The sequence below is a fragment of the Lichenostomus cassidix genome, chromosome 3 (genome assembly GCF_008360975.1).
Source record: "Lichenostomus cassidix isolate B80296 chromosome 3, HeHo_3.0, whole genome shotgun sequence".
NCBI classification, from domain to species: Eukaryota; Metazoa; Chordata; class Aves; order Passeriformes; family Meliphagidae; genus Lichenostomus; species Lichenostomus cassidix.
In genome coordinates this window covers 1,717,868-1,731,144 of record NC_139483.1, presented here as the reverse complement: position 1 = coordinate 1,731,144, position 13,277 = coordinate 1,717,868, and the positions used below count along the sequence as shown (strand labels likewise).

General features: G+C 43.2%; 1 protein-coding gene across 1 annotated transcript in view; it reads left to right on the top strand.

The window, feature by feature from the left end:
* Positions 1 to 13,277, top strand: part of JAG1 (jagged canonical Notch ligand 1) — a 36,137-nt gene that overhangs the window by 10,536 nt on the left and 12,324 nt on the right. Inside the window, exons 3-7 of the mRNA XM_085054007.1 lie at positions 1,871 to 1,922; positions 7,349 to 7,603; positions 8,621 to 8,681; positions 12,462 to 12,592; positions 12,900 to 13,019. Coding sequence (XP_084910133.1) covers positions 1,871 to 1,922; positions 7,349 to 7,603; positions 8,621 to 8,681; positions 12,462 to 12,592; positions 12,900 to 13,019 — 619 coding nt within the window. The remainder of the gene's footprint in view (positions 1 to 1,870; positions 1,923 to 7,348; positions 7,604 to 8,620; positions 8,682 to 12,461; positions 12,593 to 12,899; positions 13,020 to 13,277) is intronic.

Below are 13,277 nucleotides of genomic sequence, written 5' to 3'. Positions count from 1 at the left end.
GTTCTATTCTGGTTTTGTTTGTTTGTTTTGGTTCTTTTTTTTTTTTTTCTTTTTTTTTACCGCTGACTTGTGCAAGGACTTCTTAAATCTGTTTTATACAGTGTTAGATGATTGAGCTGCATTTTGGTTTATTTTATTTTCAGAGTTTCTTTCAAATTGTCAGCCTTGGTCTGGAATAGAAACAAGTAACATATAACTTTTCATGAAATAGTAACCAAAAATGGTTTGGACCAGGGGAGCCTCTACTTAGAAGTTGGGTGCAAGTCTTGGCTTGCCCAGCTTTGCTTACTTTTGGAAGCATTTTCCCACAGTTATCAGTAAACGGAATGGAATCCTGGTCTGCTTTGAATATGAAACATATTTAGGCTATACAGCAAGCCAGTGTCCATCACAAACTGGGTTTTCATTCAGAGGCTGCATGCTGTGTCCAGTCGTGAGAAAGCAGTCTGCTCCAACTCTTGCTCTCTTTTTTTTTTTTTTTTCCTTTCTTCCTCAACCCCCCTCTTTTTTGTTTCCTCTCCTCTTCAGGAATCTGAGGTCTGCCTTAGCCCCTTGCACCTTGTAGCAGCTCAGTCTCAGAACTGTATTTTGGTCTCTGTTACAGAGAGGGTGCTAAGCGCTGCAGACCACAACTGAGCACCTGTGACTGAGCATGGACACAGCTAAAGAGAAATAAACCTTGCAATGCACAGCTGCTATGGCAAAGCATCAAAAGTCTTAATAGAATTTTTATTTGTTCTATTATTGCTCTACTCACCTGAAAGGTGTTGCATTTATTACCTCATATGTGTAGTTATTATTGTATTTTTTACTTTGCAAGTCATATTTTATGCTTGCTTTTCGTCAGCTTTTTTTTTTCCTTTTGGAGAGAAGGTGTTTTGTTTTGGTCTTAATCATTGTAAAAGTTTGCATATGGCTGGCTAAATGGCAATTTTGAAAGATACAGCCTGGATAATAATATCTCGGGGTAGAGCTGGAGGAGGAGGAGGAGATGTTTTAATGGGTCTTGTTCTCAAGTTAGGATTGAAGATAAAGATGTAATAGCTGGCATCTTTCCAACCCGTGGAGTCACTTCAGTCAGTTTATGCTTATGATTATTATTGCTGGAGTGCTACAGAGCTCATTGGCAGCTTGGAGCATCTGTAAAAGTGACACGGGATGGATAGCGCGGCTTCCCTTTCCTTGCTCTTCCAAAAAGGCTGATCTTAGCCTTTGTTTTACAATGCTTCTCTCTCACCCCACCCCCTTCCCATGGCCTATAGTTCTTCCCTTCGTTACCTGATACTTGTGGGAGCTGCGATGGCCCTCATGCAGACAAAGCTTTCAAAGGGGGTGCTGAAAAGCAAAGTCCCTGGAGACTGTGCTGTCAAGGCAGGGCACAGTAATTTTAGCAACACTTCTTGCTTTCAGGATGGCTGGGGGAAGGGACATCAAGACTATTTTTCTGTGACTAAAATTCTTTTGAAGCAGTTCTTGAGAGTGGGGGTTTGGTTTTGGTTTTTTTGATGCTGCTGTGCTGTCCTGGTGCTTTCTGTCTTCCATGTGCAGTTGTTCCTCATATGCTTTATTTCGGCTGCAGTGCAGTGTCAAAGGCTGTGCTTCCTGGTTAAGTACATAAGATGCTTTAATGATGACAAAGATGAGCTATCGTAGGTGAAAGGTCTCCTAAGTCAGACTGGATAAGGTAGCTTACGGGGTTTCAAGAAGATCATGTTTGTCTCAAGCATAATCTTTTACCTATTTCTGTTTCCAAGTACTCCGCTTTGGGGCAGAGACCAGAATTTTTCTTTTTAATTAAAATTGTTGTCAGTTTTTTTTTTTTTCTTAGTCATATGTGGCTTTAAAACTAACTCTTATTTCTCTCTTGCAGAGATCCTACACATTGCTTGTTGAGGCATGGGATTACAATGATAACTCCACGAGTAAGTATTCCTTCCACTGGCTTTATTTAGTTCCAACACCTCTGTGTCCCAGGCATGGAAAGGCCTCTGGTAGCCTCAGCAGCTTGCTCTGAGTTAGAGCACAAGGAGAGAGAAAAGCTCTCCCCCAAACGATTTGGAGCAATTCCTCCAGGCTCTGCAGCAGCCTGTCTTGCTCACTTTGCCTGCAGAGAGTGAGTAGCTCGCTCACCTAGGCACCAACAGTTTGATGACTAAAAATAGATGCTGTTAATTCCCTCTTTCTCCTTGGGGAGAGTAAAAGCCAAGGGATTTCTTCACGCTTCTTTGTTTGGTTTTTTGGTTTTGTTTTGTTCTTTTTAATTAGGAGTAATATTCAGAAGCCTAGGTCTTGTTCACTTGAGACCTCTCTGTAAACTAAGTACTTCTCAAAAGTGAAAAAGAGAATAACTTAAAATCTACATAAGACTCGGTATCAATATCCATCTAATGACTGTAGATGAGAAATAGGAGTGACTACAAGCTCTTCTTTGGGAATTTGATGTCTAGGGGTTTATTATGAAGGGGCTGAAAAAAGATTTACCAGACACCACCTGGTAGAGCTGGCTAGAAATCAAGGGTGGGGATCTTTCTCCTGGAATGTCTTTGGTTGGTTTCAGAAACATTCTGCTAAGCTTTTCCTGTTGGCTCGAGGAAGCTGTGCAGGGTCTCTTGGCACATGAGCTGTTCAGCTTTTTGCCTACTGTTACTGAAGGAGGTGGGCAAAATTAGCTCCATTTCAGTCTAAGGCTTTAAACAGTGTGTGTGGTAAAAGCCACAGGAGAGAGTGTGAATCTGAACTCATAAAGCTTTTGTTGACACAACAAGCCTTTTCCTTCAGCAAGGAAGCAGCAGCACTGTGGTCCATCTTACAGAAATCTTGCAGCTGCTTCTTGTAGTGTACTTTGGAATGCCAAGGTGGCAGCCATGCAGGAGTGAAATGGGCTTCACACCTCAGGAGAGAAAGGCCTTAGAGAGGTGTGCACAGTGCTGGGCTTTTATGTTTTAATTGGCAGAGAGTGTGTGGCTTGGAAACCTCTCTCTGCAGATCTGCTCCTTATATTTTTTTAAATATACATGGGATGTCATATTAATTCTTCATTCCAGAAAAGCAGTTGTCCCTTGGTATGAATCATGTGGCCTGTCAGGGACAGCCACAACCAGCCTCATTCAGCACTGTTGCAGTAGCTGTGATTTCAGACTCCCCCTGCCCAGTCCTGGAGCAGTGGCTGGGAGAATTCTTGGGTATGGAGTGTTCTGTGGAGGAGAAGAAAGTAGGTGCTGCAGCAGCAGTGTTGTATTAAAAATGGGAGATGTCTGAATTCAAAATGAAACTCTTGTTTATAGTAGGATCTGAGAGTTTTTTCAGACTGGGTCTCTGCCACTTTTACTATTATTAGAGCTCATCTTTTTTCATGAAACAACTGCATTTCCAAAGCTACACAATGACCCCTTTCTTTGCTTTCATTTTCTGGAAGTACAATTGTCTTCAGACAAAATTGCCTCATTTCTCAGCAGTGCATTTGACCAAGTGCAGACATGTTCTTGCATATGTTCCTGATCTGCATTCCTGCTCCAGCTTTGCTGTCACTTACCCATCTGTAGGTCCCTTCAGTCACTGCACTGCACAAAACCTTTCCTTTGTGCTGCATGGCTTGATTTAGTCAGCTTTCCCAGAGCTGAAGAGTAAAGCTTGAAGAACTAGTTAAGAAAACGATTAGGACTAAACAATTGTCCTCATATAATGGGAAGAGTGGGGTGATTTTTTTTTTTGATGTCCAGGATTTTCTTTTGCCCTAATTGCCGCTGAATTGCACGGGCCCTGTGAGAGCTCTCAACAACCAAAGTGGGTTTAGCAGGCCTTGTGTGGCTTTTCAATAGCTCTGAAAGCATCCTGTGATCAATGCAGTTGTTAGAAGATCCTAGAGTGGATGCTTCCTTCCCCCCTCAACATTCCACTCCTCCTACGTTCCCTTTACCACATACTCTCTCTTGTCTCACTTCCAAGAGTCGCTTGCAGTTAAATTCTGGCCCCGTTGAAGTTGATGAGAATCATGCTTTGTTGGAGCCAAGATTCAACTCAAATGGTTTTCTTACTCTGGTTCTTGTCTAGTTGCCATCTTGCTACTGTTGCTTCATACGTGAAGCTAATGGGCTGACATTGCATCTCCAACTATGTCAAAGAGCTATTGTAAATTACTGGTATCAGTTGCATGTGAATTCCAGGCAGGCATAAGAGACTTCAGCACAATGTAAACCAAGCCGTAGCTGGAAGTTGTCTGAAACAAAGCCTTTCAAAAATAACTGTGGTGTCCTTGGCCACCCAAACTGCTCAGAGGAGTCTGGCCTTTTTCTGTTGTTGTTTTTGCTTCCTGATGCTGCGTAGTTATAATTTCCAGACATTGGAGCACCGAAAGGCAAAGGTGGGCTGTCAAAATAGCTCATTTCCTTGTGTCTAAAACCTTTGATACAGTTGCCCACTGAATAAAAAGATTTATAGCTTTGAAGTGTAGCCACCAGAAGTGAATAAAACCAACAGAGTCTCTGACAGTGAAGTGCAAGCGGAAGCTCGAGATGTACAGAAAGCCTCTCTCTTCCACTTCATCAATTTCTAATGGGTTAATGCTTCCTCTAACCTTTCTATCAAAGCATGGGGTTCTGAGTCAGATGAAGGCAGGGGAGTTCAGAAGATGCTTTTGTCTCAGTCGTGGCTGACTGCTGCCTTTTATTTGCTTAACCATTCTGCTGTGTTGGGATTGCTTCCTGCAGATCTGCAGCAGTGGTTGATGCAGGCTAAGAGTGGCAGTGTTGCTGCAATGCTCCCCTGGAGTCTGGGTCAGCAGCCTTGTGTAAGAAGTGCACACTGACAGGTGGGAATAGGCAGGGCTGCAGGAGTTCTTGTACAAGAAGGAACACGCCAGCGCTTCATTGTGAAAACTGTGGGTGCTGGCTAATGGAAAGGGAGCTTAAACCTGTGAGACCACACTTGAATTTAGGTGGATGGTGGTAGGTGTATAATGTGTATCCAATGGAAGACATTTTATCCATGATCCAAAGTGGAATTGCAGCTGGGCTTCATCTGAGCCCCTGCAAAAAAAATGAAGTCCAGTGGACTTAGCAGGCTGTTTCCATTTGAGTTCAGCCTGTGGTTAAGGTCCTCAAAGAGCTAATGGCTGGAGTGAGAGGTCATAGACAAACAACAAGGACAAGCTTCCTAATGAGCTGGCAGATAGGAGAAGAATGATAGAGCAGAGGCAATAGGAAAGATCACTTTTCCAAGGCAACTCCCTTTCTGGTGCCAAGGACTGAAATAGTTGTCAGTGGTATGTTCCCAATGGGGAACAGGAGAAGACTGGAAAAGCAAGAATGAATGTGGGGGTGGGGATGGGGGGGGGCTGGTTTGCACAACTAAATTGAGTGTCGTTGTGCTTTTCTTCTGCCACTTACAGGAGAGGATAAAGTTGTTTTACTCACAAGGAGCAGGATGTCTTTATACACACTCGGTGTTGGGGGAAGTGCCTTTGCTTTCCAGCTGTGCTGTGGATGGAGTGTAATCCTGGCAAGTGCAGCAGAGGCATCTCCAGCACGCATGAGTGGAACTATAATTGCCAGACTAGCCCCATTCAAGACGAGCAGATATGCATCTGCTTAAGTACCTCTTAGAATTAGTCAATAATCTCGCTGATGAGATCTAAGAGCCTTACACCTGCACAGCACAGAACATGATATTGCTCTGGATGTACCAGTATGGAAAGGTCCTTAGGCATCTGCACTACCTGTGAATGAGATTTAAATTAATAAAGACCTGCATGTATTTGAAAGTCTGACACATAGTTGTGGGGTTGGGGGCTTAGTGCCAATGAATAATAAAAACTGATTTAAATGGAAAATATTATAGAACCAGAAATACCAGAAGGTGAATAAGAAGTTGTTGCCCTGCATTTCACACTGTAAACACATAATGAATGCTGTAGTCTCGAGCCACAAATACCCCCAAAAATGGGCAAATGTTCACAATGTCTGACTACTGACACTCTTGTGTGGTTTTGTAGCAAGTGCTTTGACTTCATTCCAAACTGCAGACAAGTAGGCAGGACCTAGTGGTGGATCAATAATGAGTATCTGAGCCTGGACAAGTCTGTTGGGAAGTTCTTTTTTGAAGGCTGCAAATCAAAGGTCCTTAGTAATACAGTTTAAAGTATTTTATATTAAAAACTGTCCATGTGATATCTTAAGGCTTTACTAGCAACTTCATTAGTCTTCAACTCTGCCTTATGTAAAATCCCAAAAGGTTCTTTTGTAGTTGCTGGAAGAACAAGCTGCACATTAGTACATCTTAATTCTTAACACTCAGAAATGCCAGTACTTCCTAAGCTGCTCTCTAACACATCATTGGCAAACTGCCTTTCTACCTAAAATTGTCCTGTCACTAGATTATGCTCCCATGTACTCGCTGTTGGTTTTGAATTCTGCCTGAGGGGATATTTTGGCTGTTTTATGATAAACTTTCAGTCAGCAGTCAAGTGCTGGGTAGCAGCAGGTCGTAAGGCAGTGTCAGATAGTTTAAGTCACAAGATGTGGACTACTAAGTGAAATACCACAGATATATACAATGTTCCAAGCTAATGTGAAATATTATTATTTCAAGCCATAATTTAGACACTTGTAGAGCTCTGAACGCCAGAAGACTTTTGCTAGAACTAAATGTCAAGTGCAAACCTAAACTTTGAAATGCTCGGTAGAGGAAGGGGATCTGTAGCACATATGCAGTAGTTTGAGTCTTCTGCTCTGAGCTCTTGTAGTCTTGAATTTTTATTCTCAGCTGCCATCTGAAGACAGAAATTCAATCTGGCGAGATTGCTGCTGTCACCTGAACGCTGGAGTTGCTAGTGTTCAATTTAGTGTTTGCACATAAGGAAAAGGCTGTAAACCTTTTGCAGTGCCTATGTTCAGTTTGTAGACATGGCTTTATTAGGCTATTGTAGTATGTTGTTTTTGTAAATGCTCCAGTTGAAAACAAAACTAGTGCCATTAATGGAGAAGCAGGGGAAAACACATTTTGTACCAGTCTGTTGGAGCTGGAAGTAAAAGCAGCTGAATTTTCTTTAGTCATGAACTGTATGAATTCTTACTGGATGTTCTTACACTGCAAAAGGGATAAGTGATTGGCAGTAACTGAACAGTCCCTTTTGATTTCAAGCTTTGTTCGGTTTGATAATGCTGCATGTGTGTTTCAGTTAATGGTTTGTAGCTCCAGGGCAGCATTATCTGACTGTCTAAAACAGAAAATTAATAAAACCAACTGGCTGCCTCAGAGAGTCTTGCCTGCTAAGCTGCAGAGCTGAGATGTGGGAGTTAATGATGAGCTGCAAAGGAAGTTTATTAACCCTGCCATCTCTTGTGCCCCACAGATCCCGATCGCATTATTGAGAAGGCTTCCCACTCCGGCATGATCAATCCCAGCCGCCAGTGGCAGACCCTGAAACACAACGCAGGAGTTGCCCACTTTGAGTATCAAATCCGTGTGACATGTGCAGAACATTACTATGGCTTCGGCTGCAACAAGTTCTGTCGACCAAGAGATGACTTCTTCACTCACCACACCTGTGACCAGAACGGCAACAAGACCTGCCTGGAGGGCTGGATGGGACCAGAGTGCAACAAAGGTTTGTGGCAGATGCTCGACCTGTGAGGGACCAGCAGTCCTGGGTGGCATTTGAGGGCATCGTGTCCGGGTTGCATTCAGTGGTCAGATTGTGCAGATAGTGGGGTGAGGACTGATGGGACTGACCAGCTCTTTACACAGAGAACGGGGGGCAGGAGGAGAGTACTTTCTGCCTTATGTTAAAGCCTTGGAGAGGCCTGCTGGGTTCTGGGCACTTGGCAGATGTGTTCTTTCTCTGATTATCCGCATCTTTGCCCTTGGGAAGAAAACCCAGCCCACTGACTTCAATGGGAGTTCTGCTGCTGACTTCAAAAAGGATTTCCCCTTTGGTGCAGAACTTCAAGACAAGCAGGAAGGAGAGACTTGTTTTAAAGCTGACCTGGCAAGCGTAAAGCTTTGGTGTTTGAAAAGTCCTAGGCTTGTTTGTTCCACCTGAGATCATGTTCAACATGTTTATTAGGGAATGGCTACTACCTAGGTAACAGGGGAAGGAGAAAGCAGGATTTAGGAACAGACTTATCAGCCTGTCTTAATGACTGAGTTTATCTGCAATTTGAATTGTTGCTCATCTCGACAGCCTGGCTGTTCAGAGTTACAGCCAAAACTAAATCCAGAGTAGTTAAAAGTTGCTTTGAGTAAAGTGTAAAGCCAGGGAGAGTGGCCCAGATCAGATGCAAAAGACAGAGAAAGGCAACCTGTAGACTCAACATAACCTGAGCTCTCCAAGGCAAGGTGGTTTCTCCCCACATTATAACAGCTCTTTGAACAGCACTTGGAATGATTCCTCTGCAGAGTCAGAGGAATAGATTTCCTAAAGAAAGAAAAAGCTGGTAGATTTCCTATCCCAGGGAGTTGCCTACCTTGGTTTTCCTTCTGGTAGACTTGATAGGAGATACTTGTTAGAAGCTTGGCTTTAGCAGGATTACAGTGCTGGTTAGAGATTAAAACATTCCCACGAGTGTGAAGGTGCCAGAAGCGGGCAGCGTGCTGATACTCTTCTTTTCTGTTGTTTTAACAGCTATTTGTCGTCAGGGATGTAGCCCCAAGCATGGTTCTTGCACAATTCCAGGAGAGTGCAGGTAAATGCTTCCTATCCCTCTTTGTCTTCCCCCCCACCCCTCCCCAACTAATTAAACAAGTGATGCTAAACACAATAGGACTGGGGAGGGAGGGCGTTTTGGAAGTTGTGGTTTTGACCAAGGCACATTATTCATGCTGACTTGCCCAGAATAAGGGGGGAGCAGGCTTTTAATGCACTGATAATTTTAAGGAGCTTTTGGTTTGTGAAATGATGGCGCTGAGGGAGAGGGGAGTATGGGATAAATCGCGTGAATGCTGCCTAATGAGCGCTAACTAATTGTTTCTGCATAAATAGTGCAAATGTTTGGTGGGTATGTTTTTTCCAACAGCTTGATTAATAGGCTTTTTCAATTCCAAGCCTGAAGTTCAGTGTGGCTTTTCTCTCTTCTCCCTTTTACTGCTTCTCCCTTCTTCCCTCGCACCCCCCTGGTTTCTTCCATCAGTAGGCAAAAGTCAAGCATTCTTTAGAATGGGATTAGTGAAATCTCTGGGTTCCTTTCCCATTGTGAGCCTGGCTCCGAGTGCTGAGAGGTTAATGGCTGGGATGAAATCTTGTCAGTGGGCTCTGATGAATGCCGAATTTTGTTTGCTGTGCTTTGAAGTCCCTTCTGTCCTGGCATGGAGACAATGGAAAGCAGATTTTATCCATAACCCAGCAATTAAATATTTGGAATGCCTTAAAAAATGCAGCATATATTTACAGCACAGGGAAGTTTTGTCCCTTACCCTTAGATGGCTAGTGGATATTAAATGTAGATATTCTTTATCAACAGACAGGTTCCAAGTTGCTGCAGGTAACCCTTTATCATTTCTGTTTACAACTGAGGGCTTCTGAGCTGACAAAATGTTGGTACTGATCCTCTGTAGGAAGGGTTAAAAGTGAAGTTTGGGGATTCATGAATAAGACTGAGAAGTCTGAAGGAACAGAAAGTAGTTTTTCTGCCTGACAGGCGTATTGTTGGATTCTCTGTTGCTGGAAACCTTTGCATGAAGTGGACTGCTTGATGAGCTGGAGTTCAAACAGGAGCTAAATCTGGTGTGTCTGACAGACTATTCTATAAGAATTTAGCCTAAATAGTGGCTCGTTCGTTCTCTCTGTTTCTGTTATCCATGCTTCAAAACAAAAAAAAATCATCAAGGAATCATCTGAAAGTGAGGTAGGAAGTAACCTGTCATCCTCACAGGGCGGTGGCAAAGTGAAAGTCCAGCCACAGGATGGACTGTTGTCATTTGTCCTGTGATTTTAATGTTTAGCATCTCTGATACAAACTGGTTAACTCCCAGAACACCAAATCTAAATCTTTTTTTTAATTAAAAAAAAAAGTAAAAGCCTAAGAAGCAGTAGGAAGTATCGGGGGGCCAGATGGTGAGAGGAGCATATCAGTCAGGGCTGCCAGTGATTTGTGCTTCTGTCATCAGAATAAACATGCCTTGTAGGGGTTGCTGTCTCCTAGTCAGAACAACAGGCTTTGTTTCCAGATTTTTTTTTCTTTCCTTTCTCTTTCTAAGTCTCTTGCCTCCCACTCACTGCCCAGACATGCACTAGTGCTCTTATTTACTTAAGGTGCAACTTTCCCACACTTGATTTGCATAGTCTTGAAACAATGCTGTCCTTCTGGTGCTTTCAGATAACTTCTGCTTGCCAAGTTAGACCACTATCTTTAAAGTGAACACAGAAACAAGATTTTATTTTCTTTTAAGTTTTGATGAGTCATATAGCCTGTATGCTACAAATGCAACAGGGTTTAAAAATAACATCTGAGCAGAAACTGCTCCGCGTTCTGGTACAACAGACAACTTGCAAACGTTCTTAAAATATCCTTTTCCCTTTCACTGCCAGTCACTTTCTTCAATGCAGGCCAGCCAACAAAACCATTTTTACTCATGAATCACTGTACAAGGAAAGTTAATTTTAAATTTCTCATGAGAAAGTGCTGCATACGTATTATTAAACACAAGTTATTGCTGTGAATGTTTTTCTGGAATTGATGTCTCGGGTTTTTTTCCTAAATGCTATAGCCTTACCCAGTTTTGTTTGTTACGTTTTGGAGCTGATGTTTGCAGTGGTACCCTTGGCTCTAAAGCTCATGAATTTTTTTTTTCCTGTGTGGTGCGGAGTTTTTTAAAATTGTTTCTTTCTTTACACTTGTTTTAAAGAAAACAAAACCCACCACTACTTTGATTTGACAGAAAGGAGTAAAATCCTCAATCTGGATACCTGCTTTTGCAGGTGAGGTCCCTTAGTCTGGCTTGTGTGCAAGCTCACAGGCAAGTTTCTTTGAAGGCAATACAAATTAAAAGGGTATGGCCCCAAATTTTGATCTTTGTGCTTTCTCATTATATGCCTTATACAGAAGGACTTTCCAAGAGCTACTTGAGGGAGGTTCTTTTTGCCTTATCTGGGTTTTTTTTCATGTTCTTTGTACTGACTGGCTTTTTTTAACACACAAACTAATAAGAATTTCCCATTGACTTTGTAAAGGCTGCTATTGAAATAGCTATTAAAGAAAAAAGTTAATTAGGATGCAGTTTATCACCTGAGATTTTTAGAAGGGAAGTCTGACTTACCACTGGCTGTGTGTGATTATCCATTGGATAGATCCTTCTGGCTTTTTCCCATGAGAAGAAATTGCCAGCAGAAGAATGGTGGGGGGTTTTACAAATAGAAAGCTTAGATGACTTCTGTAGAGCTGAGGTTTGTTTTCATAATTTAGTGACAGCTTAGCGCATAATTGCTGCTGATCAATTACTCTCAGGACCTGTTAATGAAATACAGTACCCCAGCAAACCCTTGATTTTAATTTTCAACTTGTTTTGCTTGTTTCTATCTACGGATCCACTTTAATTTGAAAGATCCTTGGTCTGTATTGCCTAGTGAGAGCTAAATGAAAACCAAAATAAGCTTTCCTTAAAGGGGGCTTTACTTTAAAAGAACATTTTCCTTTCAGGTAGAGAATTCAGGTAGCTCATTGATAGCAACAATAAAGAATTTAAATAGTAATAAGTTGTTCTTCAGACATTAGTATTTTTCAGAACTGGATATTATTTTGTTATTCCCTGAAAGGAGGTTATTAGCATAAATCAAACTCAGAAACACACCGACAGCTGATCCTTGAACATGTGTAAAATCCTGATGTGCTGCTTTCTTCCATCCCTGACTGTGGGCCAGTCCCTACTGGCTGTGTGTTTGAGTCTCTATTCAGAATAAGGTTGGCTTCTGATAGAGCAGGGAACTCCTCATGTTTTGCTGCTGCCTTGCCAGAGGCTTGGAGTTGGTGGTTATGGTTTTGTTTGTCTTCCTGCAAACCCAGCATGGCTGAAATGCCTGGAACCTTGTATTCATGAGGATCTCTGGATAACTATTGTTTCCACTGACTTTTTCTTCCCCCCTCAATTTATAAAGCACCCTGTCAAAGTCGAGAGATTGATTTGTAGTGCACACCCACCCTCTCTGCCACATTTATTTGAGGCTCCAAAAGAGTATTATTGTGCTGAATGGCCTCATGCTGGTTTTCTCAGAACAGTTATTCTTTTGTCAGGAGGCCAGCTACAGAGACCTTGGCAAAACTACCAAAATGTTTGTTTACAAGAAACCATCAAACAATCCTTGAATAGCTTCTCCCCCTCCCCTCATCCTGCCCTTCTCCCCCACTTCCACAGCCTTTCTTCAGCTTTGGAGTTGCACACTCGCATCTACACCGAGCAGTTATGATGGGTTTGGGTTTGTTTCCTTGTCTTGATTATTGTTTTTCCCATTTTCCCCCCTTCTTCAACTGAAGGTGTCAGTATGGATGGCAAGGCCAGTACTGCGATAAGTGCATTCCACACCCAGGATGTGTCCATGGCACTTGCATTGAACCATGGCAGTGCCTCTGTGAAACCAACTGGGGTGGTCAGCTCTGTGACAAAGGTATGCTAATGGCAGGGGGCTGTGTCACACTTGAGTGTTAGCGCTGGCAGACTTTGCACTGAGGCAGCACACGTGGGGCTGAGCGAGCTGCTGAAACGTGCTGGGAGCGTGCTGGCCTCAGCTGCCTGGCCTTGTCCCCACTGCTGTGCTGGCGTGGTTAGCATCTGTCCTTAGTTTGTCCCTGTGCTGCCCCACTCCTGTGTGGGGCTGCATTCTCTAAAGGCTCTGGGATAACAAAGCAAAGCTTGCACGTGGTGATGTTCTGTTGCTTTCCAGCCGTGCCTTTAATGCTCCTCCCCTCTTGCAGATCTGAACTACTGTGGAACCCACCCACCCTGTCTGAATGGTGGGACCTGCAGCAACACCGGCCCTGACAAATACCAGTGTTCCTGCCCTGAGGGCTACTCAGGACAGAACTGTGAAATTGGTAAGTGTTGGATGTGGCTGCTGAGCTGCCACCTGATAGTTAATTCTGGCCAGCTTTTGGTGGCTGGTTTTGGGTATACTTTATGAGGTTGAGGAAAACTGAATTTCTAGTGTACCCGCTCAGGGCTGGGTACAAAGATCCCGCCTTTCCCGTTGGTGCTTTATCATGAACGGTTGGTGCCTCTGAACATCAGCCTTTTGCTCACCAGGGAGGACACTCCAAGCCACCCTGCCTGGCTGTGGCTCCTGCCTGGCAGTG